General features: G+C 47.1%; 1 protein-coding gene across 4 annotated transcripts in view; it reads right to left on the bottom strand.

Annotated features, from left to right (window-relative positions):
• The window catches only part of BEND2 (BEN domain containing 2), a 279,920-nt gene that overhangs the window by 53,124 nt on the left and 201,078 nt on the right, over positions 1 to 25,718 (bottom strand). For all 4 annotated transcript variants that reach the window (XM_078656148.1, XM_078656147.1, XM_078656150.1 and 1 more), the window contains one exon: positions 21,530 to 21,746. In XM_078656148.1, coding sequence (XP_078512274.1) covers positions 21,530 to 21,746 — 217 coding nt within the window. The remainder of the gene's footprint in view (positions 1 to 21,529; positions 21,747 to 25,718) is intronic.

Here is a 25,718-nt window from a genome sequence, read left to right as displayed (position 1 = left end):
GATTGAAGTGCCTAACCTTGGTCAGTCGTTGTGTGCTTCTGTTTTAACCAGTGTATGTGAGCCTCTACCTCTACCTTTGCCATTATTGCCTCTGTAACCCCCTCTGAAGTAACCCTTAGAGGCAGAGGCTTAATTGTTGCCTTTATGCGTGCTGGCAGTAGTGTCTGAGGAAGTATTTTTAGGTCCTCTGCGGTAGAAGGAGTGCCAAAAGGAAACACGTTCTGGAGTTAATTGAAGGGCTCCCATGGATTTGGCCACTTCTGCGTCCTTCATTTTCTCTAGTGAGGAATCTACAGCAGGGCCAAAGAGGTGTTCCTTATCGAATGGTGTGTTCAGGATAGAAGTTTGAACTTCTGTTTTGAATCCTGAAATACGTAGCCAGGCATACCTTGTTAAAAGGACGCTGGTGTTTACAACTCTGGCAGCAGTGTCTGCAGCATCTAGGGCGCACCCTATTGAATTATTTGAAATGAGCTGTCCCTCCTGCACTAGGTCTTGCACTTTGGACTTGTGCTTATCAGGTAGAAATTGGAGTAAGTGCTCCATCTGATCCCAATGTGCCCTGTCGTAGCTAGCTAACAGAGCTTGTGTGTTGGAGATGCGCCAAAAGTTCACAGCCTGTGAGGCTACCCTTTTCCCCGAAGCGTCAAGCAGCTTAGATCAATTATCTGGGGGTGAAGCATCTCCAGTTGTATGCGAATTGGCCCTTTTGCGTGCGTTGGAAACCACCAAGGAATGCAAAGGTAATTACCCTCTTTTGTATGCTGGATCAGATGTTGCCCGCTTATACTTCTTATCTATCCTAGGGGTGAGGATACTGTCCCTGAGGGGGGGTCATTAAAAATATCACCTACGTGCCTGATCATACCCTTGAGCATGGGAAGTGTGTGCGAGGACCTTTGTGTGGTGCTAAGAGTTTCGAAACGGAAATCCTCTTCTAGGGATTCCTTATGCAGCTGAACCCCATGGTAGTTAGCAGCTCTACATAGCAGTTCTATGTAACCTACACTGTCATCTGGTGGAGAAGGCTTAGTAGGGTACAAGTCAGGATCATTCCCTTTAGGGGAATTGGCGTTGTAATCTGTCCAGGGGTCTGGGGTATTGGTTCATTGTCTCCAGCCCCCTCCCCATCCCCATCATCCTGATTTTCAGGTGTATGTGGTGGTGAGTGCTCAGGTGAAATAAGTAAGGGTTGAAACTGAGGAGAAGGAGGTGATGGAAGGGGAGGAGGAGAAGGATTAGTACTGACATTTTTCCTTTTTAAAGGAATGTGACAGGTCTCTTCTGTCTCAGGATTCCGTTTTTATTGTCACTTTTGTGGAGATATGTCCAGTAATTGGGTGGATATATAGCTCCCTCTGTTTTGGATCCGGTTTGGAAGGCGCAGCATCAAAATGTTGTTCTTTAGATGGAATTGCCACATCCTTTTGTTTCTGTGCCAAAATTATCGGTGCCGATGTTTTGGATGCCGGTGTTTTGGATGTTGAGGATTTTTGATCCAAAGTTGTTTTCGGCATTGAAGGAAGTGGGGCAGTCTTTGACTTTGATCCCGAAGCTTTCGGCTCAGTGCCTGTCTTCGAACGACTCTGTTCGGAGCCGGAAGGCTTTTGGGTGTGTTTCGGTGCTGAGCCGGAGGGCGGGGTGTCGGAAACATGTTTTTGGTGCCGACCGTGGCCCGGAGGCAGGGGTTGGACCGAAGCCTTCTTCTTGGGCTAAGGTGGAGTTTGGGGCAAGGGAGGATCTATACTCATGGTATGCTGCCCTTGCGGGATTTCTTCGTCCCAGGAGATGTAGTCAGAGATGGAGATGGGATCTTGCTTTTCCTCAGCTCCCTTGGCGTCTCCGGCCTCTGTTGCCAAATCTTCCCCGAAGAGGTCCGGAATGGAACTTGTGTGTTGGCTCCGCATGTCACGAAGTCTAGCCTGACGGTCGCAAATCGTCTTTTTTGACCCGAAAGCCTGACACGCGTTGCAATCCTGTTCTTTGTGCTCCGGAGACAAGCACAGGTTGCACACTTTGTGCGAGTCTGTGCGCGGAAACTTTGCGTGGCACCGAGGGCAGAATTTGAATGGACTTTGTTCCTTCGACTGCACAGTATGGGCATGAGGCAGAGGTTAAACCTCTACTTACGTGTAATTGGCTCTTTTCGAAGTCTGATGTAGAGGACAAGGTACCCTGTTAGATTGGTTGGTGCATTTAAATGGCATGGGGGGAAGGCGTGAGACAGGGTAAGGTCTTTCCTTTCAGGAAAGTTCGAGCAGGTAAAACTTAGTAACTGTATTGTCATGTGAGAATGTACACTGTAGTTTGATTTGTTAGGAGTAGTTTCTGTCCTGTAACTCCAGTTCTGTAGTAGGGGTATCTCTGTTATAGTCCTAATCTAGTGAATAGTCTCACTCATGAGCGTGGACCCCTGAGCAATCAAAAATAATCTCTTAAAATGTCTAAAAATGCAGTCCAGCACAGCAACTTAAGAAAGAATTTAAAGACATATAATGCAGCCTAAATAAGTAAGGGTTGAAACTGAGGAGAAGGAGGTGATGGAAGGGGAGGAGGAGAAGGATTAGTACTGACATTTTTCCTTTTTAAAGGAATGTGACCGGTCTCTTCTGTCTCAGGATTCCGTTTTTATTGTCACTCTTGTGGAGATATGTCCATTAATTGGGTGGATATATAGCTCCCTCTGTTTTGGATCCGGTTTGGAAGGCGCAGCATCAAAATGTTGTTCTTTAGATGGAATTGCCACATCCTTTTGTTTATGTGCCAAACTTATCGGTGCCGATGTTTTGGATGCCGGTGTTTTGGATGTTGAGGATTTTTGATCCTAAGTTGTTTTCGGCATTGAAGGAAGTGGGGCAGTCTTTGACTTTGATCCCGAAGCTTTCGGCTCAGTGCCTGTCTTCGAACGACTCTGTTCGGAGCCGGAAGGCTTTTGGGTGTGTTTCGGTGCTGAGCCGGAGGGCGGGGTGTCGGAAACATGTTTTTGGTGCCGACCGTGGCCCGGAGGCAGGGGTTGGACCGAAGCCTTCTTCTTGGGCTAAGGTGGAGTTTGGGGCAAGGGAGGATCTGTACTCATGGTATGCTGCCCTTGCGGGATTTCTTCGTCCCAGGAGCTGTAGTCAGAGATGGAGATGGGATCTTGCTTTTCCTCAGCTCCCTTGGCGTCTCCGGCCTCTGTTGCCAAATCTTCCCCAAAGAGGTCCGGAATGGAACTTGTGTGTTGGCTCCGCATGTCACGAAGTCTAGCCTGATGGTCGCAAATCGTCTTTTTTGACCCGAAAGCCTGACACGCGTCGCAATCCTGTTCTTTGTGCTCCGGAGACAAGCACAGGTTGCACACTTCGTGCGAGTCTGTGCGCGGAAACTTTGCGTGGCACCGAGGGCAGAATTTGAATGGACTTTGTTCCTTCGACTGCACAGTATGGGCATGAGGCAGAGGTTAAACCTCTACTTACGTGTAATTGGCTCTTTTCGAAGTCTGATGTAGAGGACAAGGTACCCTGTTAGATTGGTTGGTGCATTTAAATGGCATGGGGGGAAGGCGTGGGACAGGGTAAGGTCTTTCCTTTCAGGAAAGTTCGAGCAGGTAAAACTTAGTAACTGTATTGTCATGTGAGAATGTACACTGTAGTTTGATTTGTTAGGAGTAGTTTCTGTCCTGTAACTCCAGTTCTGTAGTAGGGGTATCTCTGTTATAGTCATAATCTAGTGAATAGTCTCGCTCATGAGCGTGGACCCCTGAGCAATCAAAAATAATCTCTTAAAATGTCTAAAAATGCAGTCCAGCACAGCAACTTAAGAAAGAATTTAAAGACATATAATGCAGCCTATATCCACAGGCTACACTGTCCAGTACTTCAACTAGACATTCCACCAAAACCACAAACAGCACAGCTTGCCAAGTTTTCTTCATAGAGAAAAACTTCCCCTTTTACCAACAAAGCCTCTGGAATGATAGAGAGGAAGGGGAGGATAGACAAGCCCCATAGGCTGCCATTATGTGGCTCAAAAAGGGATACCGTGCCTTTAAGAAAACTTTCTAGAACTTTCTCAGTATCCCAGAATGCCCAGCAGGTCCCATTTACTTTCAGTTCTTTTTGAAGGCGTATAACGCCAGACCTGTAGCATTCCGAACATAAACATCTGTCTCCACCGGGGAGGAGGGCGGGCGCTTATGACTATAACAGAGATACCTCTACTACAGAACTGGAGTTACAGGACAGAAACTACTCCTTCTGTAGTAGGGGATCTCTGTGTATAGTTATAATCTAGTGAATAGAATGGCAAGCCCATCCCCACTCCAAAGCGGCGGTGGAGAGAAAAAGAGTACAACACCACTACTGTGCGAACAGATTTCGCAGCGAAGCCTGCCCAACCTGAGCGTCTGCCCTGGCATCAGTGTCCAGACAGTAATGCTTAGCAAAGGTATGGACCGACTTCCAAGTGGCCGCCCTGCAGATTTCTGCAATGGGAACATTACGTAACAAAGCAGTCGTGGCAGCTTTGCCCCTGGTGGAATGAGCCTTAGGTTTACCCCCTAAGGTCTTATTAGCCTTTTCATAACACAATTGTATACAGGACACAATCCACCTCGAAATTGACTGTTTTGAGGTAGCAAGACCTGTCCTGACTGACCCATAATTGATAAACAATTGGTCTGACCTACGAATATCTTTGGTTTTATCCAGATAAAATTTCAACACCCTCCTGACATCCAGAGAATGTAGAGACCTTTCCGCTGGAGAGGAAGGATTCTGAAAAAACGTAGGTAAAGTTATGGTCTAGTTAACATGGAAATCAGAAATAACCTTAGGGTGAGTACGCATAACAACCTTAGCAGCATGAAATACAGTATAAGGTTCTTGGCAACACAACGCCTGAACTTCACTCACCCTGCGGGCCGATGTAATGGCCACGAGGAACACCGCCTTCCAGGACAGGTGCTGCAACGAAGCCTTATGAATAGGTTCAAATGGCTCCTTCATCAATCTGGACAGCACCACATTCAATTCCCATGAAGGCGAAGGAAGCCGGACAGGAGGAAATACTTTCTTCAAGCCTTCCAAAAAATCTTTGATCACAGGGATCTGGAAGAAGGAGGTCTGTGAAGGGCATTTCCTGTATGCAGTCAGCGCAGCGAGATGAACCTTAATGGAATGAAAATTAAGGCCAGACTGCGCCAAATGTAAAAGATATGGAAGGATGACATCTTCCTTACATGTTGTTGGATCATAGTTCTTGGACTTGCACCAGATGCAAAATCTCTTCCACTTGTACGCATAAGAAGTCCTAGTGGAAGGTCTCTTGGCTTCCCTCAATATGTCCATACAATCTGCCGGGAGATTCAAATGGCCATACTGCACTATCTCAGGAGCCATGCCGCCAAACTCAAAGACGAGAGATTGGGGCGCACCATCTGCACCCCGAACTTCGTGAGAAGGTCCGGCCTGCACGGCAGCCCAATGTGAGGAAGGAGGGACCGGTGAATCAGGTCCGTGAACCACCATTGCCTGGGCCTTTCCGGGGCAATCAGAATCATCCGCGCCCTGGACTGGGCCAGCTTGATGAGCACCGCCAGAATCAGGGGAATGGGTGGAAAAGCATACAGAAAGCTGTTCGACCAGTTGATCCATAACGCATTCCCCAGCGTTCCCTGCTGGTAGTATCTGGATGCGAAGTTTCGGCATTTGCTACTTCGGCGGTGGCGAACAGATCCACGTCTGGAGTTCCCCACCTGGCGAAGACGTCTCCGAGTACTTTGTCGTTTATGACCCATTCGTGGTTTTCCTGGATCAGTCTGCTCAGTGCGTCCGCCTGAACATTCTGCACACCTGGTAGATGAGTAGCCGTTATCATCAGTCCTCTGGCAAGAAGCCAGTGCCAGAACTCCTACGCCTCCTGCGACAGGGTGCGCGATCTCGAGCCCCCCTGCTTGTTGAGGTAATACATCGTGGTCGTATTGTCCGTCTGTACAAGCAGAGAGTTGGTCTGGAAGGATGGATGAAAGGCCTTCAGTGCCAAGTGAACAGCTCTGAACTCCAGGAAATTGATGTGATACCTGGACTCCGTCTGGGACCACGTACCCTGGATCTGTAACTCCCCGGCCGTGGAGAGAAGCATCCGTCACGATAGTCTGAGTGGGAATGTCCTTGTGGAAGGGAACCCCTTTGAGGAGGTTCTCCGCTGAACACCACCATTTCAGAGACTGTAGAGCATGCAGGGACAGTCGTATCTTGTCGTCCCTGTTCCCTCTCCTCTGATCCCACTGATCCTCCAGACACTCCTGCAGTGGTCTCATGTGTAGCCGTGTATGTGGCGTGAGGAAGATACAGGAGGCCATCGACCCCAGTAGAGAAGACACAGTCCTCGCTGTTGTAGATGGAGCGGTCATAAGAGCCTGAGCCTTCCGAAGGAGTGATAAACGTCTTTCCTCCAAAGGAGACACGCTTGCTGACAGCGTATTGATGGAGGCTCCAAAGTACTGTAGGCATTGGACCGGAGTCTGGACAGACTTGGACATGTTAATGTGCAACCCCAGCATGTTCAAGAGAACGGACGTCTTCTGGAAGTGCGCTTGAGCTTCCGAGAAGGAGGATGCCTTGATCAACCACTCGTCCAGGTACGGGTAGACAAACATCTTGTTCTTTCTCAGGTGTGCCGCTACCACTGCCATGCATTTTGAAAAGGTCCTGGGTGCAGACTTCAGCCCGAACGGTAACACTGTGTATTGATAGTGATTAGCGCCGACTTGGAATCGCAGGAACTTCCGGTGTTTCTGTGCAATGGGCACATGGAAGTATGCATCCTGTAGGTCTATCGCGCACAGCCAGTCTCCCGTTTGCAGTTGAGGGTAAATCTGGTGCAAAGACAGTACGCAAAATTTTTCTCTGCGAATCCACTTGTTTGCTTGTCGCAAATCCATAATAGGCCTGAACTCATTCTTGTCCTTTTTGCGGACCAGAAAGAACCGTGAGTACAGACCTCTTCCACTTTGAGACAGAGGGACGTCTTCTATCGCCCTTTTCCATAATAGGGTATCGGCCTCCGCCTGGAGCTCGCGCAGCTGAAACTGCGAGCAAACCAGTGGAATTGCTGGAGGCGGGCTGGTGAACCGAAGACTGTATCCATTGCAAACAATATTCAGCACTCACTTGTCCGGAGTAATTTTTCTCCACTCTGCCAGAAAATATTGAACGCTTCCCCCCACCGGAGTGGGTAACGGATGACGGGGAAGTAATCACTCAGGGCCTAGACCTGGCCGGGCCTTTGGTCGCGGTGGCAGACTGCTGACCACCCCTGCCCCTCTGACGTTTCTGGAAGGGCTTCCTCTGGAACTGCTGCTGCTGCTGCTGTCCCGACTGTTGACCTCGCCCTCTGCCCTGTGCCCCGTACCGTCTCTGGAACGAGCTGTAGTTCTTCTTCTGGTCCATGGGCTTCTACAAGCCCATAGCCATCAGAGTCTCAGCCTCCGCTTTCATGCGGGCCATCTCATCATCGCCGTGTTTCCCGAATAGGGTTTCGCCCGAGAAGGGCAGGTTGGCCACCCTCTGTTGGGCTTCAGGCTTCAGTGACGTCAATCTGAGCAACGCGTGGCGCCTCTGATTAACTCCATGGCAGTACCCGTGGGCTGCCAGGAGCGACGAGTCTGCAGCTGCGCTGATCAGCTGGTTCGACACCAGCAATCCCTCATTCAGAATCTCCATAAAATCCTCCTTCTTTTCCCGTGGGAGGAGGTCGGCGAACTGCTGGAGGGACTCCCACAGCGCCCGATCATAGCACCCCAAAAGCGCAGATGCACTGGCAGCCTTCATAGAGGTAGCGGCCGTCCCGCACACCTTCCTGCCCGCTGAGTCCAACAAGCGACTCTCCTTGTCCGGTGGCACATTTGAGGACGGGGTTGTGGCGTGTTGCTTCCTCGCCGCCGTCACAATTACGGAATCCGGAGCTGGATCCAATCGGAGGAAAGCCAGGTCCGCATCAGGAGCCTTGTATTTCTTTAGCAGCCTGGAAGGGGCTGCTTTCGCCACCGCCGGAGTGAGGAAGAGCTCCATGACGGGTTCCACTAATCCAGGCACCAAGGGCAACAGAGGCCTATATAGGTGCTTCTTGTGGAGAGTCTCAAATATTACGGAGGTCGTAGGCGTGGGCACAGTCAGTTGGATGCCCAGCTTGTTCGCACCCCTCAACAAGACTTCCTGAAAGGAGACCACGTCGTCCACAGGGGATACCCTCGTCCGAGGGGATTCTGATAGCGTTGGTGAATTGCCCCTTACGCTGGACGAACCCGTGCTGGACCGAGACCGTCCCCTCCTACGGTGTCATCTGGATCTCGTCGATGAACGACGGCGACTCCCGGATCTCCCTCTCCGTCAGTACCGAGATCTAGGTTTTCTAGGCCTACGACGTTCCACGGATGCTTGCGGCGGCGCCTGCGGTTTCGCGGGTGCTTGCGGCGGAGCCTGCAGTGGTGGCCTGACCGGGGAACTCGGCCGAGGTGCCCCCTTAGGTGGAGTAGGGAGGTGCGTCAGTGAGACCAACCTCGCAGGCCGTGGCGGTGCATGTGGAGGAACAGGAGGAGGTGGTGGTGAAGGAGTGCGCGGCAGCGGCTCCTTAGGCAGTGGAGGAGGAGGAGTAGGTGACTTCGGCTTGGGGGGGAGAGTACACTACAGAGTACACCGAGCCCGGTGACTCCCTCATCTTCCTACTTGGCGTAGGCGATCGAGAGGCAGCGCCCCCTGTTGGTGACCGATGTCGCCGTCGTGCCTCTAAGGATCCGGAAGGACTCCTGGCTCCAGAACGCCTCCTGGAGGATGATCTCTTCCTCTTAGGCGCCGAGCACCTCTTTGGCGTCGAAGAAAGTCTCCTCGACGCCGACGAACATCGTCTCGGCGTCGACGACCTATGCCTCGACGTCGGGCTTCGCCTCCTCGACGCTGAAGATCTGAGTCTTGACGTCCTTCTCGACGCCGATCGCCGAGTCGGCGTCGCGGGCGAAGGGCGGTGTCCTTCTTGATGCTGGGGGGCCCCCCAGAGGCCTCAGCAAGGGCAGAGGACGTAGATCCAGCCTGCCCAGACCCACCTTGACTCTGCAGCCTACTTTCTTCCAGTCCTTGGAGCCTGATCTTCTTTCTGTCTCTCAGGGTCCTGGAGGAGAAGGTCTGGCAAATCTCACACTTCTCAGGTAAATGAGTAAAAGGGAGGCACAAGATACACACAGGGTGTGGGTCCGACTTGGCCTTCTTCCTGGAGCACTCCGGGCATTTATCAAACAATGCTGGCATTTTTTACAAAAAGGATTGCTCAGAATACTAGAAGAGGAAGAGGGCACCAAAACACGTCCAGTGTAAACACTCACATACTTTAAAAGTGCAAAAATTCTTATAACAAACCCAAAAAAGGGAGAGCTCAATGCTCCAGGGTCCTGCTAGCAGGAGCCGGAAAAAAGAACTGAAAGTAAATGGGACCTGCTGGGCATTCTGGGATACTGAGAAAGTTCTAGAAAGTTTTCTTAAAGGCACGGTATCCCTTTTTGAGCCACATAATGGCAGCCTATGGGGCTTGTCTGTCCTCCCCTTCCTCTCTATCATTCCAGAGGCTTTGTTGGTAAAAGGGGAAGTTTTTCTCCTTGAAGAAAACTTGGCAAGCTGTGCTGTTTGTGGTTTTGGTGGAATGTCTAGTTGAAGTACTGGACAGTGTAGCCTGTGGATATAGGCTGCATTATATGTCTTTAAATTCTCTCTTAAGCGTCTGTGCATGACTGCATTTTTAGACAGCTTAAGAGATTATTTTTGATTGCTCCGGGGTCCACGCTCATGAGCGGGACTATTCACTAGATTATGACTATACACAGAGATCCCCTACTACAGAACCCTGTCTCTCTTGGTTTTCATCATTTATTTGCTTCCTCTGGTCTAACTACTATGCTTAACGTGTGCCCGTGGTGCTGGGCACGGGCACAGAGACTCAATTTTGTGGACTGGGATGTTCTTCATCATTAGACTTTGACCCAAAGAAAGAAAGAATAGGAAAGAACCAGGAAGAGAAAGATACAGAAACAATGACAAAGTGAGAAACTAGGAATTATAAAGAAACTTTAACAGTGAGATAGAGAAACTGGAAGATTAGGATGGTGGAAGAAAGATGCATTAGATGGAATTAAGACAAGGCAGCCTTGGTATTGGTAAACGAAGATGTGCAAATAAGGATATTGCTGGTTTTCACAAAATTGAGCACTCACCAGCTAAACCTAGACCATGGTATGCTGTGGTATGCTGTGTCAGTTTTGTCAGTGACAACAATTCACCAGTGAAACATAACCAAAGATAATTAAAATGGGCGTATTCTGTTGACACACAGTGTATGAAAATATGTTTTGCATATGTTCAGTCAACGTGTTTAGATCTGATTTCAAAATGCATATACTTGTATACATATTTTAACATAAGCTCATGGCTAACAATACTAAAACAAATAATAAATCATATTCTTAATTCAACATTCCAGCTCATCATCTTGTAAACACGTTTTTATTGCTTCCCCCAAACAAATTTGAATTATTCATTGTATACGAATGTAACAAAAGGCTTTGATCTAGTCTAGTGCATTGGAAAACCCTCCCCATCAGATTAAAATTTAGTGGTACTAATTTCTTTCAGCACTTCCAATGGCGTGCGCATCATGAAGAGGAAATGTACTCTAATTACAATCATATAGCGCCAGGATTTCAGAGTTTTTTCATACCAAAATTGCGGATATTTATCTTACGCTAGAAGCACAAGGAAGGACTCTAATTGTCAATCCCAGTTTGACCCACGCTAGCCTAGAGCCTTGGACCAGAGACTCGTCTAAGATCTTTACTGTCTTTCCGCCTCTTACCATTGGAGATCTTGATTCTTTGCTGAATAAAACTAAATCAGGCTCTCCGTTGGACCCCTGCCCTTTGAAAGTTTTGAAGGAATGCAGGGATAACCTGTTACCGCCACTATTGGAGGTGATGAACGGTGCTATACTACAGGGTACCTTTCCGGCAGCCTGGAAAAAGGCGATAATTAAGCCCCTACTTAAAAAGCCCACCCTGGACCCAAATACTCTCAAACATTTTAGACCTATCTCCTTGTTGTCAGCCCCTGCAAAAATGCTAGAATCTCACCTCAATTTCCATCTCACTGCTTTCCTGGATTCCTCTGGGTTCCTGGACCAGTCCCAACACGGGTTCAGGAAATCCCACAGTACGGAATCAGCACTTACTGTGGTGATGAATAATATTCAAACTAAGGATGACCAAGGACAGACCACCCTGCTAGTCTTACTTGATCTGACGGCAGCCTTTGATACCCTGTATCCCTCGACTTTAACAGCTCGTCTGAGGGAGATAGGGGTGCAGGGCCCAGCGCTTAGCCTTCTGTCTTCCTTTTTAGAACTAAGAGAGCAGAGGGTCAAGCTTGGAGAGTTCCTCTCCCCTGCCAAACCGTTGCAATGTGGGGTTCCGCAAGGGTCGGCGTTGAGTCCGACCCTGTTTAACATCTATGTGGCCCCACTTGCTAGGTTAGTAAAATCGCAGGGGATGGAGGTGGTGTCATACGCAGATGATACACAGATCATGGTGTCCCTGGCCCATTCGGTCAGTACCTCCGCGTTCAGCTTCAGGAACTGCATGCAAGCAGTTTCTTAATGGATGATTCAAAACTCCTTGAAGCTGAATGGTGATAAAACTGAGGTGCTGGTCTTTGGTAAGGACCAGGATATCTGGTCCAGTGAGTGGTGGCCCCCTTCGCTGGGAGCCTGTCCGATCCCATTGCACTCAGCCAGGAATCTTGGCGTTATCTTTGACACCTCGCTGACTATGAACCTCCAGGTAAATAGAACCGTGGCTACCTGCTGGGGAGTCATTAGGATTCTTAGGAGAATCGTTCATTATCTCTCCCCTCAGGCTCGTAAGCAGACCGTGGTCGCGTTGGTGTCCTCCCGGCTGGATTACTGCAACACACTATATGCAGATATCAATAAGGGCCTTATTCAACGCCTTCAGAGTGTGCAGAATGCGGCGGCTAGATTTGTTCTGGACGTCCCCAATTCTTTCTCTGCCACACTAGCCAGGAAAAATCTCCATTGGCTTCCGATCCAGCTCAGAATTTCGTTTAAAATTCTATGCCTGGTTTTTGGAGCACTATTGGCAGGACCCTCGGATGCCTTAGGCTCCCTGCTAACTTGCTATATCCCCAGCAGGAGCCTTCGTTCCTCCAATATGAATCTTCTGTGCACCCCTCGCATCAATAAAGTCAGATGGGGAGGAAGGGCCTTTGCTACTGTGGCCCCCCGACTGTGGAATTCCCTCCCCGCTGAGATTAAGACGCAACCCTCGCTGTCCCTTTTTAGAAAGGCATTAAAAACGTGGTGTTTTATCAAGGCCTACCAGTAATACTTGCTGCGGGGTTATCATAAGCATTTGGATTAGGCGCCTTGATGCCCACTGGGCTAAGTAGCGCGATATAAATTGGGGTTCATTCATTCATGATGTGGCAGCCATTTCATCTTTGCTTTAATATATTTTTCGAAGATGGCAAACCCCCATCTTTGAGCAGTAAATTAAAGGGGAAAGGGTGGATAGAAATGGACCTGAACGTAGAGGTTGGGTTGAAATGTACAAAGAAAAAAGCAAGTTGAGTGTGACAGGGTGGGGGGGCAGAGAGGGCGGGGGTAAGCAACAGACGAGCTTTGGTGGAGGGATGAACACCAACACTGAAAGTTCATGGGTGGGCGTTGTTGTGACGAGGGAAGCAGCACACAGGGAGCAGAGAGCAAGAAAACACACAAGAGTGTAGAATTTAAGCAGTAGAAGAATACACGTCTTTCCATCAAATCCTGATCAAAGCCTACCCTGCGCATTCGTATTGTTCACAATAGGTCCTCAACAAAAAAAGTCATCTGTAAGTCTTGGAAAGGGTTCCTTTTTTTCTACTGTAGCACTCATTTTGAATTAGGTCACGATTGACCTATTGTTGACATTTTTTTCAAACACACTGAGTGGACTTTGGCTCTGCACAGTGGAGTATTCCTCGCTCACTTAGTGCAATTGATTGTTTGGTGTTTGCACTGAAATGCTTGGGGGACTATTTTACATCTCAAAAGCACCCTGAATCAAGGCACATTTCATGCTTTGCCTTATCAATGCATCATAATGAGAAAACAATTTTTTGATTTTTTTGTTTTCAATTAATAAAAAAAATTATGGAGATGTATATAGCGCGAACTTGACCCGAAGGTATCGGGTATCAGAGCGCTTTACATAGCACCAGTTGCGTTACATGAGGATATATTCATTTTTGTTAGGCACGGTGAGTTTAAGTGATTTGCCTAGAATCACAGGATGTTCAGCGTCATTGCTGAGACTCGAACCTAGTTCCCCAGATTCAAGGTCGACCGCCCTAGCCGTTTGGCCAACTCCTCTCCCCTTTGCATCACAGCTTTTATATAATACTTTAGGGTTCAAAATTCTTTGTCAATGCTTGTTTCTCAAAGTCACATGCTCGTCAGCACTTGCTCTCCAGTACAGGCTGGACTGCTCTCAGTCTATAAAATAGTTCCATGTGCGCCCCAGTGGAGGCAGAAGGACATATGAGAACAGCCAATTAAAAAACGGTGACAAAAATACTATTGTCGTCTGACCTGAGATGTGATTGACAATGTCACAAGCCAAAGTATGAAGGTTCCTTGGAAAAAGAAGCCCAGTACTGAAGAAGGCCGACACAAAAGTAAGTATAGCATACAATACCTTTACCATGAATGCTGCAAACTCCTAATACATCAAACTTACAAACATGAGTCATCGTCACAAACTGCATGCAATGACAACACTGTGCCAATCTCTTGCCATTATACTGGTGTTGTTTTGCTGTCTTTCCATTTGTGCTGTTAAAGGGGCCATCCCGTGAATGTTGTCGCAATAGAGCTCAAAACCTCAGCTGACATCAAACAAAACATACTAGAATGCCTTCTAGACAAATAAAACTTTTTCTCTGCACTTAATGGCCCCAAACTGTATGTGCTGTCCAGCTGATTTTACTCTAGTTTTCGGCTTTTCTTTTTTGATTTGTAAAATTCAACTTTCCTCAACTACGCATTTTAGTCTTCTGCATTCCAGGATGCAGATAACAGAGTGACAGAACTCACTTTTAAGTGTGCATCAAGGAGTTTACGATCATTGTCTTTATGAGACCACGGTATAGATGTTATGAAAACATACATAGGTGGACCTTTCTACAAATATAATGCTGGAGTCTTACCCCATGGTCTTCTATGTTTAGGTTCTTTTCTTTGTTTTTGTTTAGTTGATTAACTGTCCCTAGAAATAGAAGGGATAACTAAGGGGCACATGCATCATTGTAAATTGCATTCGCAAATGGTGTGAATCGCAAAATTCGGCCGTTTGCGAATGCAATTTCCACTTTTGGGATGCATCATCATTTTTGTACTTTTCACAATTTAAGAAATCGCAAAATTGTGATTTTTAAAATTTTGAATGCATTTAAGGAATCTCAAATTGAGATTCCTTAAATGCAATGCATCAAACTTAAAAGATTTGCGATTTCGCTAATAAGGGGAGCAAATTACCATGAAGTTGACCTTCATGGTAATTTGCGAAAACTTTGAAAAATGCACTAAAGTGCATTTTTTAAAGTTCAATTTTACACACACATGCCATTGGGGCATGTGTGTGTGCAAGATGTACTTATAGGGAGATTTCAGGGATGCCACAGGGTGTCCTTTGGACAGCCCTGCACCCTTGAAATTGCATTCTCAATTTGCGATTCTCTAATTGAGAATCACAAATTGAGAATGTCTTCCCATTCATTCTTATGGGCCTCTAGGCCCATAGGAATGAATGGGGAGGTATTCCTTAATTGTGATTCCCAATTAGAGAATTGCAATTAAGGAATTTTAAGAAATGGCTATTTTTTTAGCGATTTCTTGATGCATTGCAGTTTGCAATTCCTTCATTGCGATTCCTAATTTTTCGCAATTAAGGAATCGCAAAAAGCAATATTGATGCATGTGCCCCATAGTGCCGTTTCACTGCAGAAAAAATGCGTTTCTACAACGGTGCAACTACGAACCCATAGCACCTCATCTCAGGCAGCTTTCCTTGAAACAGTTTTGAGCACAGGCGCAACCGTCTTTTGAAAGAGATCCAAAAGTAGCACAGCTTAGTTGTGGGACACATACTTGTACAAAGTAGTTGGCAGCCGAAGCTACTCCTATTCTTTTTTTGTCATGAATGCATGTAGTTCAGAAAACACAAGCCTAAGACTACAGGATCAGAGTTTGATGTGTCCAGAGCTGGGATTTCCATAAGGCAAAGTAGGCTGCAGCCTTAAGGCACCAACAAGTGGTGGCGCCAAATTACTGCAAAAGGCCTGGAAATAATTGCCTTTAGTGTATGGGGAGCTTTCCGGCTTGCTTTCACTTAAACACTGTACATACTTCGACCATTTTTGCACCTATCTGAAAAAGCTTACCACGGGTCACAGTGTGTGTTTGGTACAGATAAAAACACCTGATCCACAACCAATCGTTGTTTCTGGAGACGTAGAATTACGAGTTGACATAATATCTTAAAAAATACATTAAATACGTTGAAAAATCTGTTTGTACGTGGAAGTCAAGTTTAGTGCCTTGCAAAAGGGCTGCCCTATGTTGGTACAAAAAACACTGGAATATATGAAAGTAATAGCATTAATTAGTAATAATTGATCTGAGTTTGAAAATGAAACACTGGAGGAACAGAGTACGTGGCCAGCGTTCAAAATACATAATACCAATTAGCACAACACAATAGTTACTCAAAGTTGATTATTGAAGAGCACGCTACACAATTCTGAGGTTACCTTAAAAATTGGGGGTGGCATGAAAGTCGGGAAAGGGAAACCAGGGGCGATAAAAGGTGGGGACAACAAAGTTGGGAATCAGGAAGAAACCCTGTGTATGAAGTGGTTTACAGCAGCAACATTCTAGTACAGGTTTCTCCAAGGAGTAGCTCATGAGCTACTGGTAGCTCCCCAACTACCTGGAAGTAGCTCTCCTGTGTGCAACTCATCTACTACATTAGACACTTTTACTTGGTCAAATTCACATATGAATCCCAAAATTGAAAAGCGTGCATTTGTGATGAAAATGTGTGTATTTTCAAGAACTGGTACTTTTGAAGAAAAATGGTTGCATTTCAAAAACATATTTAAAGGTGATATTTGAGTGATAAATCATAAGGCAACGGGCTAACGTATTACTAATGTTATTACTTTCATGCCAGGGGCATTGCAGCTTTGGCTATCATGTATTAACCAGTTAGAGATGCCATTCCAAATTGATAACGTCTTCTTCAAAGTACTGCTGGCAACCATGGCTGATGCACTGAGTGACCAGTACTGGTAATGTTGCATGGGGTGGCCACTAATGTAATCTCTGGTTGATGTTAGCACACTCAGTATGATATTCATTGTAGATACATAGGTCATATTAGAGGCCCATGCTTCAGTATCTCCGGGGTCGGAGCAATAGTGCCGCACTGGCAGTTGAGCATAGACGTCTGACTAGTAGGTAGGAAGGAAGCAGGTAAGGTGATGGATGAGGAGTAGGAAGGGAGAGGAGGAGTTAAAATGGAGGAGATGGGAGTGGTGACAATGAGAGGAATTTGAGCATGGCAGAGTAAAATTAGGAACCAAGGTACGCTACTGAAGAGATGTTAGGGCCGGCCAGAGAAAAGACCTGTTTGGCGGAAGCCTGCCATCTCGACACTGTGTCGACTATCAGACCTCGCATGCAGCCAAAAGGGACACTGGGCTCAGCTGAGAGGGGGCATAGCACCTGATCGTGGACTAAATACGGCCTAACAAAAATACTGTCCTAAATTTGTTTACAAAAATATTGCCCCTTTGGAGTTAACAGTAAATCTACACCCAACAGAACAATATTTCTGCAAATGACATTTAGGACACAACATATGTGTCAGATGATATTTTTTTCAATGATATCCTGACATAAAACCAAAGAGGAACATAAAGGAGGGATTGCTGGTAGCTAACTAATTTCTCAAGTCACCCGGGCTACTGGTTAGACACAGACAACTAGATTAGAAGAAGAGCATTTGACAGGATGCTAAATGCTCTTTCCTGGCACCAGCCAAACCCAGTGGGGCTTTGACTGATATCTCAGTGCTAGATGAAATGAAATATGAAATACCAGCATTTGTAAAGTGTACAGCTACCACCGGAGACATGTCCCGGCGCTGGGGGCCACCGGGAAGATTAAGCGAGCTATTGCCCAGTCACAAGGTGCTGGGCTAATCTGACGCCGGCGCCCGAACCGTGAGCTCCCGTGTTCCGGAGTCAGCCGCCCTGGCCGCTGCACCACACCTCAACCATTGTTGCCCACCTAGTAATTCTGGTGCAGGCACTATGCATGCTGCCCAAAGAGGTCTGCCCTAATATAATGTTCACAGACAAATCATTGCTATGCATGCTTTAATCATGGCACACCACTGGTAATCTTGGTTTTATCATGTTTTGAGTTGAATGGGGTATATCTGCAAATATCATTAAAGGTTGTGAAAATGATTACCGAATGTTTGTGGTCACCAATAAAATCACTGAAACATCTGAATATTCTGAACCTCTGAATTCTCATTACGTGCACCAAATGTCAACATAGTTCTTCACATTCATAGAACAGAGCATCAGCATAGGAATTTCAGTTTGCAAGCTTGATCAAGGTAATTCTTGTAAATCCTTCTGGTTAGAGAGTGAGTATCTGGATTTCTTGTGTTGGTGAAATCCTTTGTAATATTCAAATAAGGCAATGGAGATGCTGTGTATGAGTGTTGTTTAAAAGGTGTAAAAAAGGCAGGAGTGCATTTGCTATTTGGTTCAGGGAGTAGATTTCTGTATTTCAGTTCTCAAGACCTTTAGGCTAGTTGCCAGCAAAATCCATTGTTTCATTTAAGTCCTATCTGATTATCTACAAGAAGCTCCGGTAAATCTGAGGCTATACACTGGTGTTGGGAAGTTGTGAAGGGACAATAACAGAATGAGGCCCCCATTGAATCAAGAAGTGGAGGCTGTGGACAAGGAGGTGTGTGCCTGTGCTGACACCTGTATGTAACCGCAGAATATACCATGCAGGTTTCTTACAGGTGTGTCCTAGTTGAATCCCGTGATCTGTTCATAATAAGCTGGCATTTGTGGAAGACATAAAGAGATTGAAAAAAGGCTGCTGGAGGGCTGGGAGCCTGCACTGGCCAACCTGATTCAACTTTAGGGGAAGAAAGGCACAAGCTTTCCTGAATGCACATTTCTTCATTTATGTGTTGAATATCGGACTTCCTAGAAGATTATATATGGGCGCGTTGGTTAATTGGCAAGGAGACCAGTGAAGGGAGGAGATCTCTGCACCAGACCTCAACTACCACCTTGACAACATTCACGACAACAACACCACCACCCTTCTGGACAACCTGTCCAATCTCGGACTCAAACAACTTGTTGACACCCCCACTCACATAGCCGGACACACGCTCGCCCTATCTTCACCTCCAGCAAGCACATCTCCTTCGATCATACTACAGCCCTCCACTGGACGGATCATAGCTGTGTTCACTTCAGCTACAAAACAACCCTGACCCACAACCGTCTACAACCCATTCCCCGAAGAAAATGGAACAAAATCTCCACCGAACAACTCCTCACATCACTCAGCCAAAACATTCCCACCCTGGCAACGGACCCAGACCTAGCGACCACCAACCTCAGGCAATGGATTACCCACAGTGCGGACGAACTAGCACCCCTGAAAAAACACCAGTCGAAATCATCCAGCAAAAAAGCTCCCTGGTTCAATGATGACCTTAAAAAATCCAAGAAGACATGCCGCACCCTGGAGAAGAATTGGAGAAAAGAACCAACTTCACACAACATGGACTCCCTCAAGACAGCCACCCGCAAATACCACCAACTGATCCGATCCGCCAAGAAATCAGCACTTAAGAACCGTCTCGACAACAATTCTCTTAACAGCAAGGAACTCTTCAATATCGTCAAAGAATTCACCAACCCTCCCGCAGCATCCAACGACATCACTAACTCCCAAGACCTCTGCGATGCGCTATCCTCCTTCTTCTACAACAAAATTGCCGACATCCACAACAGCTTCAAGAATACTCCCAATGACCAACTCACCCCACCCACTTCAGATCCCACCCCTCCAACTAACTACCTCAACTCCTGGAACCCAATCACCATTGAAGACACCATTCGCCTCATGAACTCAATCCACTCTGGCTCACCTTCTGACCCCTGCCCCCACTTCATCTTCAACAAAGCTGACTCCATCATCGCTCCCCAACTCCGCGATGTCATCAACGGCTCCTTCGACTCCGCCACCTTTCCAGAAATATGGAAACACGCCGAACTCAGCGCCCTTCTGAAAAAACCAACAGCAGACCCCTCAGATCTGAAAAACTACCGACCCATTTCCCTACTCCCTTTCCCGGCCAAAGTCATCGAGAAAGCCGTCAATAGCCAACTAGCAGCCTTCCTTGAATCCAACAACTCCCTGGATCCCTCACAGAACGGCTTTCGAGCCAAACACAGCACCGAAACCGCCCTCATTGCGGCGACCGACGACATCCGAACACTCCTGGACAACGGTGAAACAGTGGCCCTCATTCTACTCGACCTCTCCGCCGCCTTCGACACTGTCTGTCACAGCACCCTCATACAACGCCTCAACAACATCGGCATACAAGGAAAAGCCTTGGACTGGATCATCTCATTCCTAGCCGGGAGAACACAGAGAGTCCGACTCCCCCCATTCTACTCAGAGCCCACCGAAGTCATCTGCGGCGTACCTCAAGGCTCCTCACTCAGTCCCACCCTCTTCAACGTCTACATGAGTCCCCTCGCCTCCATCGCACGTCAACACAACCTCAACATCATCTCCTACGCCGACGACACCCAGCTAATCCTTTCCCTCACCAAAGACCCCAACACCGCCAAAAACAACCTTCACGAAGGTATGAAAGAAGTAGCCGAATGGATGAAACAGAGCCGCCTAAAACTCAACTCAGACAAGACGGAGGTGCTCATCCTAGGATCCTCCCCCTCAGCTTGGGACGACTCCTGGTGGCCTTCCGCTTTGGGATCTGCGCCCACACCCACAGACCATGCACGTAACCTTGGCTTCATTCTAGACTCCTACCTCTCAATGTCCAGACAAGTCAACGCCGTATCGTCCTCCTGCTTCAACGTCCTTCGCATTCTCAAAAAGATCTTCCGCTGGATCCCCCTCGAAACAAGAAAGACTGTCACCCATGCACTGGTCACGAGTCGACTGGACTATGGCAACACACTCTACGCCGGAATTACAACAAAATTGCAGAAAAAACTCCAGCGCATCCAAAACGCATCAGCGAGACTCATATTAGACATCCCGCGCCAAGAGCACATCACCGGTCACTTAAAAAACCTCCACTGGCTTCCCGTCAACAAAAGAATTACTTTCCGCCTTCTTACCCACGCACACAAGTCCCTTTATAATCTAGGACCCGAATGCCTCAACACCCGACTGTCCTTCTACTATCCCACCCGCCAACTAAGATCATCCAATCAAGCCCTCGCCGCAGTCCCACGCATCCGAAAAACCACCATGGGTGGCAGATCCTTCTCCTTCCTAGCTGCCAAGACCTGGAACTCACTCCCCACCCACCTCCGCCTTACTCAGAATCACATCTCCTTCAGAAAAGAACTGAAAACATGGCTATTCGATAAAAAGTAAACCCCTCCCTCCAGCGCCTTGAGACCCTCTGGGTGAGTAGTGCGCTTTATAAATACCTGAACTTGAACTTGAACCAGCATAGTGAAGCATAACTAGCCTGCTAGAGGAGCTTCTGGAGACAGTGATTTTAGAGTGTAGTGGAAAAATTGTCTGATGTCCCGTCTGCCCAATTTAGAGAGTATATCTGGCTATAAACTCTGAACAGGACAAATGCACTCTTTTTTGACCGCTATAGTCTAGTAGAAGGAATCAGACTGCCATGGGAGTCTTTGCGAGAAACACCTTTGACAAGTGCACTAATCTTATAATGCCTAAAGTTGCCTCCAACACTTTGCATAGGTAGAAGCAATTGTGTACTTGTACTTCTGGTGCTTAGGATTTAGAATCTAGGATTTGAAATGATCTCTCGATCAACTTTTAACCCTTTCCTACATTTGGGCCCTCAAAGCCTTTTTAACACTTTATTGTTCCTGAAACACCACTTTTGTGTGTTAGAATAAGGGTAACTAAAAACATCTATTATACAAGAGACAATCCATGTAGCATGCAACTTACATCAAAGTCTTAAGCCCAATTCACAAAGTGATATTAATGCTAACAAACTTTGTTCGCTTCGGAAAGTTATACGTTTGCCTTCAGGAGAATTACAAAATAATCATTAAAAATACTACATTTGCTACTACTATTTGATCAGCTGCTGACATACCCATTGGTTCTGCAGACTGAGGTTTACTTGGTGATGCATTTGGAACTCCTTCTTGTGCCACATTATTTAGTGGTGGGTTGGGAGGTCTTACTTCTGATGAGCTTGCTGCAGTCTGTGAGACTGGGGAAACGACATCGTCATCTTCATAGTTGTCCGAGTCCACACAAATTGAAGATTGAGGCTCATCCGCACTGTTTTTCGTCCCTTCGCTAAAGCCCTACAAGTAGAAAACATAGTCAAGTACATGTTTTAAGAGTATCACAGAAGCACCAGGGTATTCCCTGGTCCATTACGCTTGATAATAGAGTACCATATTCAGAATCCCTAAACAACCTTGAAAACATATTTAATTAGAAACCATATTTAGTTATTTAAAGATTTTATATTCAAAATTGAAACTGCAGCCCTGGGTGCTCCTCAACATCATCATCCGTACATAGAGATATGCATGATGCATAAGCTTTCCTTTCTAGAGCTGACATGATAGACCATCTGAGAACATACCTAGTGAAATCAGATGGAAAGTTATTGGTGGGTGTCTGATAACCTTGCTTTGTGGTAAGTACCATTGCATTCCTTTGAGTGTTATTTTAATAAAGGTATTGGAAGCAAGGGCCACTGAGATAATTCTGGAGTTCTAAGAGAATATTATTTTGCAATAAATGCCGATGTACAGCTTAGACAAATTATTATCTGTTATTGACTCAAAACTTAAAGGAAAGGTCCTCTGAAATTGTGGGCTGAGCTCTGGAATGGTTTTCCCTCCAATAGATGGGCACCAAACTTTGAAGATATGTTGCAAAAGCTTTTGACTTATCAAATCCAGTCAAAAAAGTAAGGGCTGAACTTTAATCTAATCAAGCAGATACAAGAACCCTTAGGGGCCCACAGCACCTTCTCTGAGCGTCCGTGGCTGGTTAGAAACATTTTTCAAAATTTGGGAAATCCATAAAGAATATATACATAAAATAAGCAACATATAAAAGTGCAAATCTTAAAACACTATATAAATGTGAAGGAGTATGAAATGGAGAGTACGATATCCTTAACTTGAAGTGTGGGAGCAGTTCAAGTACATGAAACAAAATTTAGGATGGACTTCAAATATAGCATTGGTATGTGCCAACAAAAATAGAACAAGTATTAAAAGCAAAAAAGACAGCAATATGCTAGTCTAGCATAACGCTTCACCTTTCAGAAATTAAACAAAATACTGAAAAGCTCCAACTTTCCCATTAAAATGTTTTAAAGCCACAACTTGCTACTACACCCTCCACAGCCTTCATAGGAGTGTATTGATCAGGGAAAATGCCTTATTTGGTCAATAACGACTGTCCCTAAGAGAACGTTTCAAACAGTCAGGAAACAATTCTCGACCTCACCCATGCTCCAATTTCCATATACTGAATTCTCATGTTAGCCTTTGAAGTGCATAAGTGGCAAAAACACTTACGATCTATTGAGTACAGTAAAATCTAGTGACCAATCTGAGGAAAAAATGTGATGTGTTATCTTAGGAAGGAAACTCTAAACAAACCCGCTCAGTACAATATGCAGTTAGCTTGCTTACGCCATTTAAAATATAACACACATTGGATTTAATAATTTCAAATCATGCAGGGACAAATAATCATGGAGAGAAGGAGAGGGAAGCATTTTTTTTCAGAACTAGCAAAAACGGCTACAATTTATTTTATTTTATTGTACACAGTGCGTTCAGAGAGGGTACCTGTGGGTAAGCTACCCTTTAGCACCTGCTGTTTCTCCCTCTGCCATCAGGGAGACACCGCTCATTTTCACAATATGTATAGGGAATTAAACATAACATAAGCAGGGGGGCGCTAGAGGGCGCACTGCGGGATGGCTGGCTGATGTGACAGCTCCGCCGGATGGACGCGACTGCGGACGCCCTATCACCCCTTTAGCCCGCCGCTACAGCTGCGAAACAGACAGCATTCGGCATCGGAATGTGTGGCCGACACAGATATGGCCCTTAGGTGACTGACCACTGGCAAAACGGCAAGAAATCGGCGCGGAGTCGGAGGACTACCGAGACGGCACAAAATGGCCGCGCCTGGCGCCTGTCAACATTAGCGCTGAGTGCGGAGTTGCGGCGGCTGTGGCGGCCGAATGAGGTTGGATGAGCGGACTGGTGACACCAGGTACGAAGTGCGGCTGCAGACCGAAGACGGTCGGTCCGAGTAGTGGGTAACGGTGACTTTCACTGTGCGTTCCAGCTGAGGCAAGATGGCGGAGGCGCTGGAACGCACCTGAAAGGCAGCAACGGCCGCCCACGGAATAGGAGAGACAGAGTCACTGACCGCAAGAGGTAGCGAAAAAACAGCTTGGAGAGTGACGCACAGTGAGTGTGACTTGCGGTAATAACCACGAAAGCGGCAACTATCCCGCGACCCCCATTTATGCACGCCTGCAACGCTGTGCGCTCGAGGAAAGCGGTATCTAGAGCCTAGTGCACGGCGGCGCGCGGACCCTATCCCAATGCCACATGGACATGTAATGCACACCTGTGATGGCCCACAACTACGATTCTAGACCAATGAAAGCCAGGAAATGGGCATTATACAGCGCTAGTATCACCACACATGCATGAGATCTTACGCCAGGCGGCCGCCAGACCTGCTGCACAAATAACGACGCTCCCAGCGGCTGTTAAGGCTGATGAATAGGCGTACCCCAAGGTGGGGAACCAAGCAACCGGCTGCCCAAGCTACACTAGCAGCCGGCGCGTCACCAGCAGGTAGCCCGGAGACGACCGCACTTACCTCACCTCTGTCGCACTGGGCCATGGGGAAGCCGGAGAAACAACAAACCAGGCTCCCATTTGAATCGAAAAAGCAGCAGAAAACTACGGTACCCACCCCAGAAGTAGAAGGCGAAGGAGACGTGGCAGAGGGGTCAGGCATGGAGTCGGTTCTCAGAGCAATCCAGCAGAGCCTGCAGGAAATGAATCGCAAACTTGACAGCGTGGTGCAAAGAGTGGACAACATGGCGGCCAAGATAGAGAAACACGACGAGCGGATTGTTGAGGCGGAACAGAGGATTTCCAAAGTGGAGGACGAGCATAAAACTACATCGAAGAAATGCGGGGGATTGGAGAAGACGGTGGAAACCCTGCGCGCTAGGGTGGAAGATCAAGAAGCCAGGTCCAGGCGGAACAACCTCCGAATTTCTGGCCTGCCGGAATCCACCAACACTGGGAGAATGGAAACATATATCGAAACGCTCCTGAAGGACATATTCGGCGCTGACAAACTCTCCCCGATGTTTCTGATTGAACGAGCTCACCGCTCTCTGGCACCTGTTCCGAAGTCGGGAGCGACCCCACGAATGATCATAGCCCGTGTGCTTAATTACAGAGACAGAGACACTGTACTAAGGCTCGCCAGAGACATGGGCAAAATCACACATCAAGGGAACACTCTGGAGTTTTATCCTGATCACACCATGGCGGTCCAACTGGCGCAGAAAGAATTTGCACCAGTAAAGAAGAAATTGAGGGATCTGGGTCTGGAGTACGCGATGCTGTACCCCGCGAAGCTCAAAATCACGAACGTGGGTAAACCTGTTATTCTGCAGACGGTGCAGGCTGCACATGAATTCATCAAACAACAAGGGAAGCGTCGAAAAGCGCAGGAAAGAACGGACTCAACGAGTGATGTGGAATGAAGGAGGGTGCTGCGATTTATACGTGATCTCCCTGGACGAGCCGCGAGATTGGAATGGTTGTCCAACTACCGGAACTAGAGGTATCGACCCGCCGAGTTACACCAAGCTGGCGCAAGACTCAAGTTAGAAAATGTAGATTCATACAGAGACATGCCACTTGAACTATCGTGTACAGCAGCACGGCCTGAGTTGGACATACGCGCAGTGAGTACCCGAGGTGCCGGCGATTTCCAGAGGGTGGGTAACAGGCTGCCGGGATCAGGGGTATGCCATACACCCTAGCATACAATTGTGTTCTGGGTAGTCCTACACTGGCAGGCCATCGGGGCGGTCCTTCTTCTTGGTACTGACTCGAACTTCTGCCGAACTATTGGCCTGAGCTACAAAGGAGTTTGCTGTTCTGGGTTAGACTGTAAACTATACAAGTTTCTTGATGACGGGTGGAGGGGTGAATTAATAAGCGAACGTCATTAAAGGCGAAATAAGCGTCTGTCCACGTCCA

Source organism: Lissotriton helveticus, chromosome 8 (assembly GCF_964261635.1).
Source record: "Lissotriton helveticus chromosome 8, aLisHel1.1, whole genome shotgun sequence".
NCBI classification, from domain to species: Eukaryota; Metazoa; Chordata; class Amphibia; order Caudata; family Salamandridae; genus Lissotriton; species Lissotriton helveticus.
Note: the sequence above shows the minus strand (reverse complement) of the source record. Positions and strands in the feature narration are given on the sequence as shown.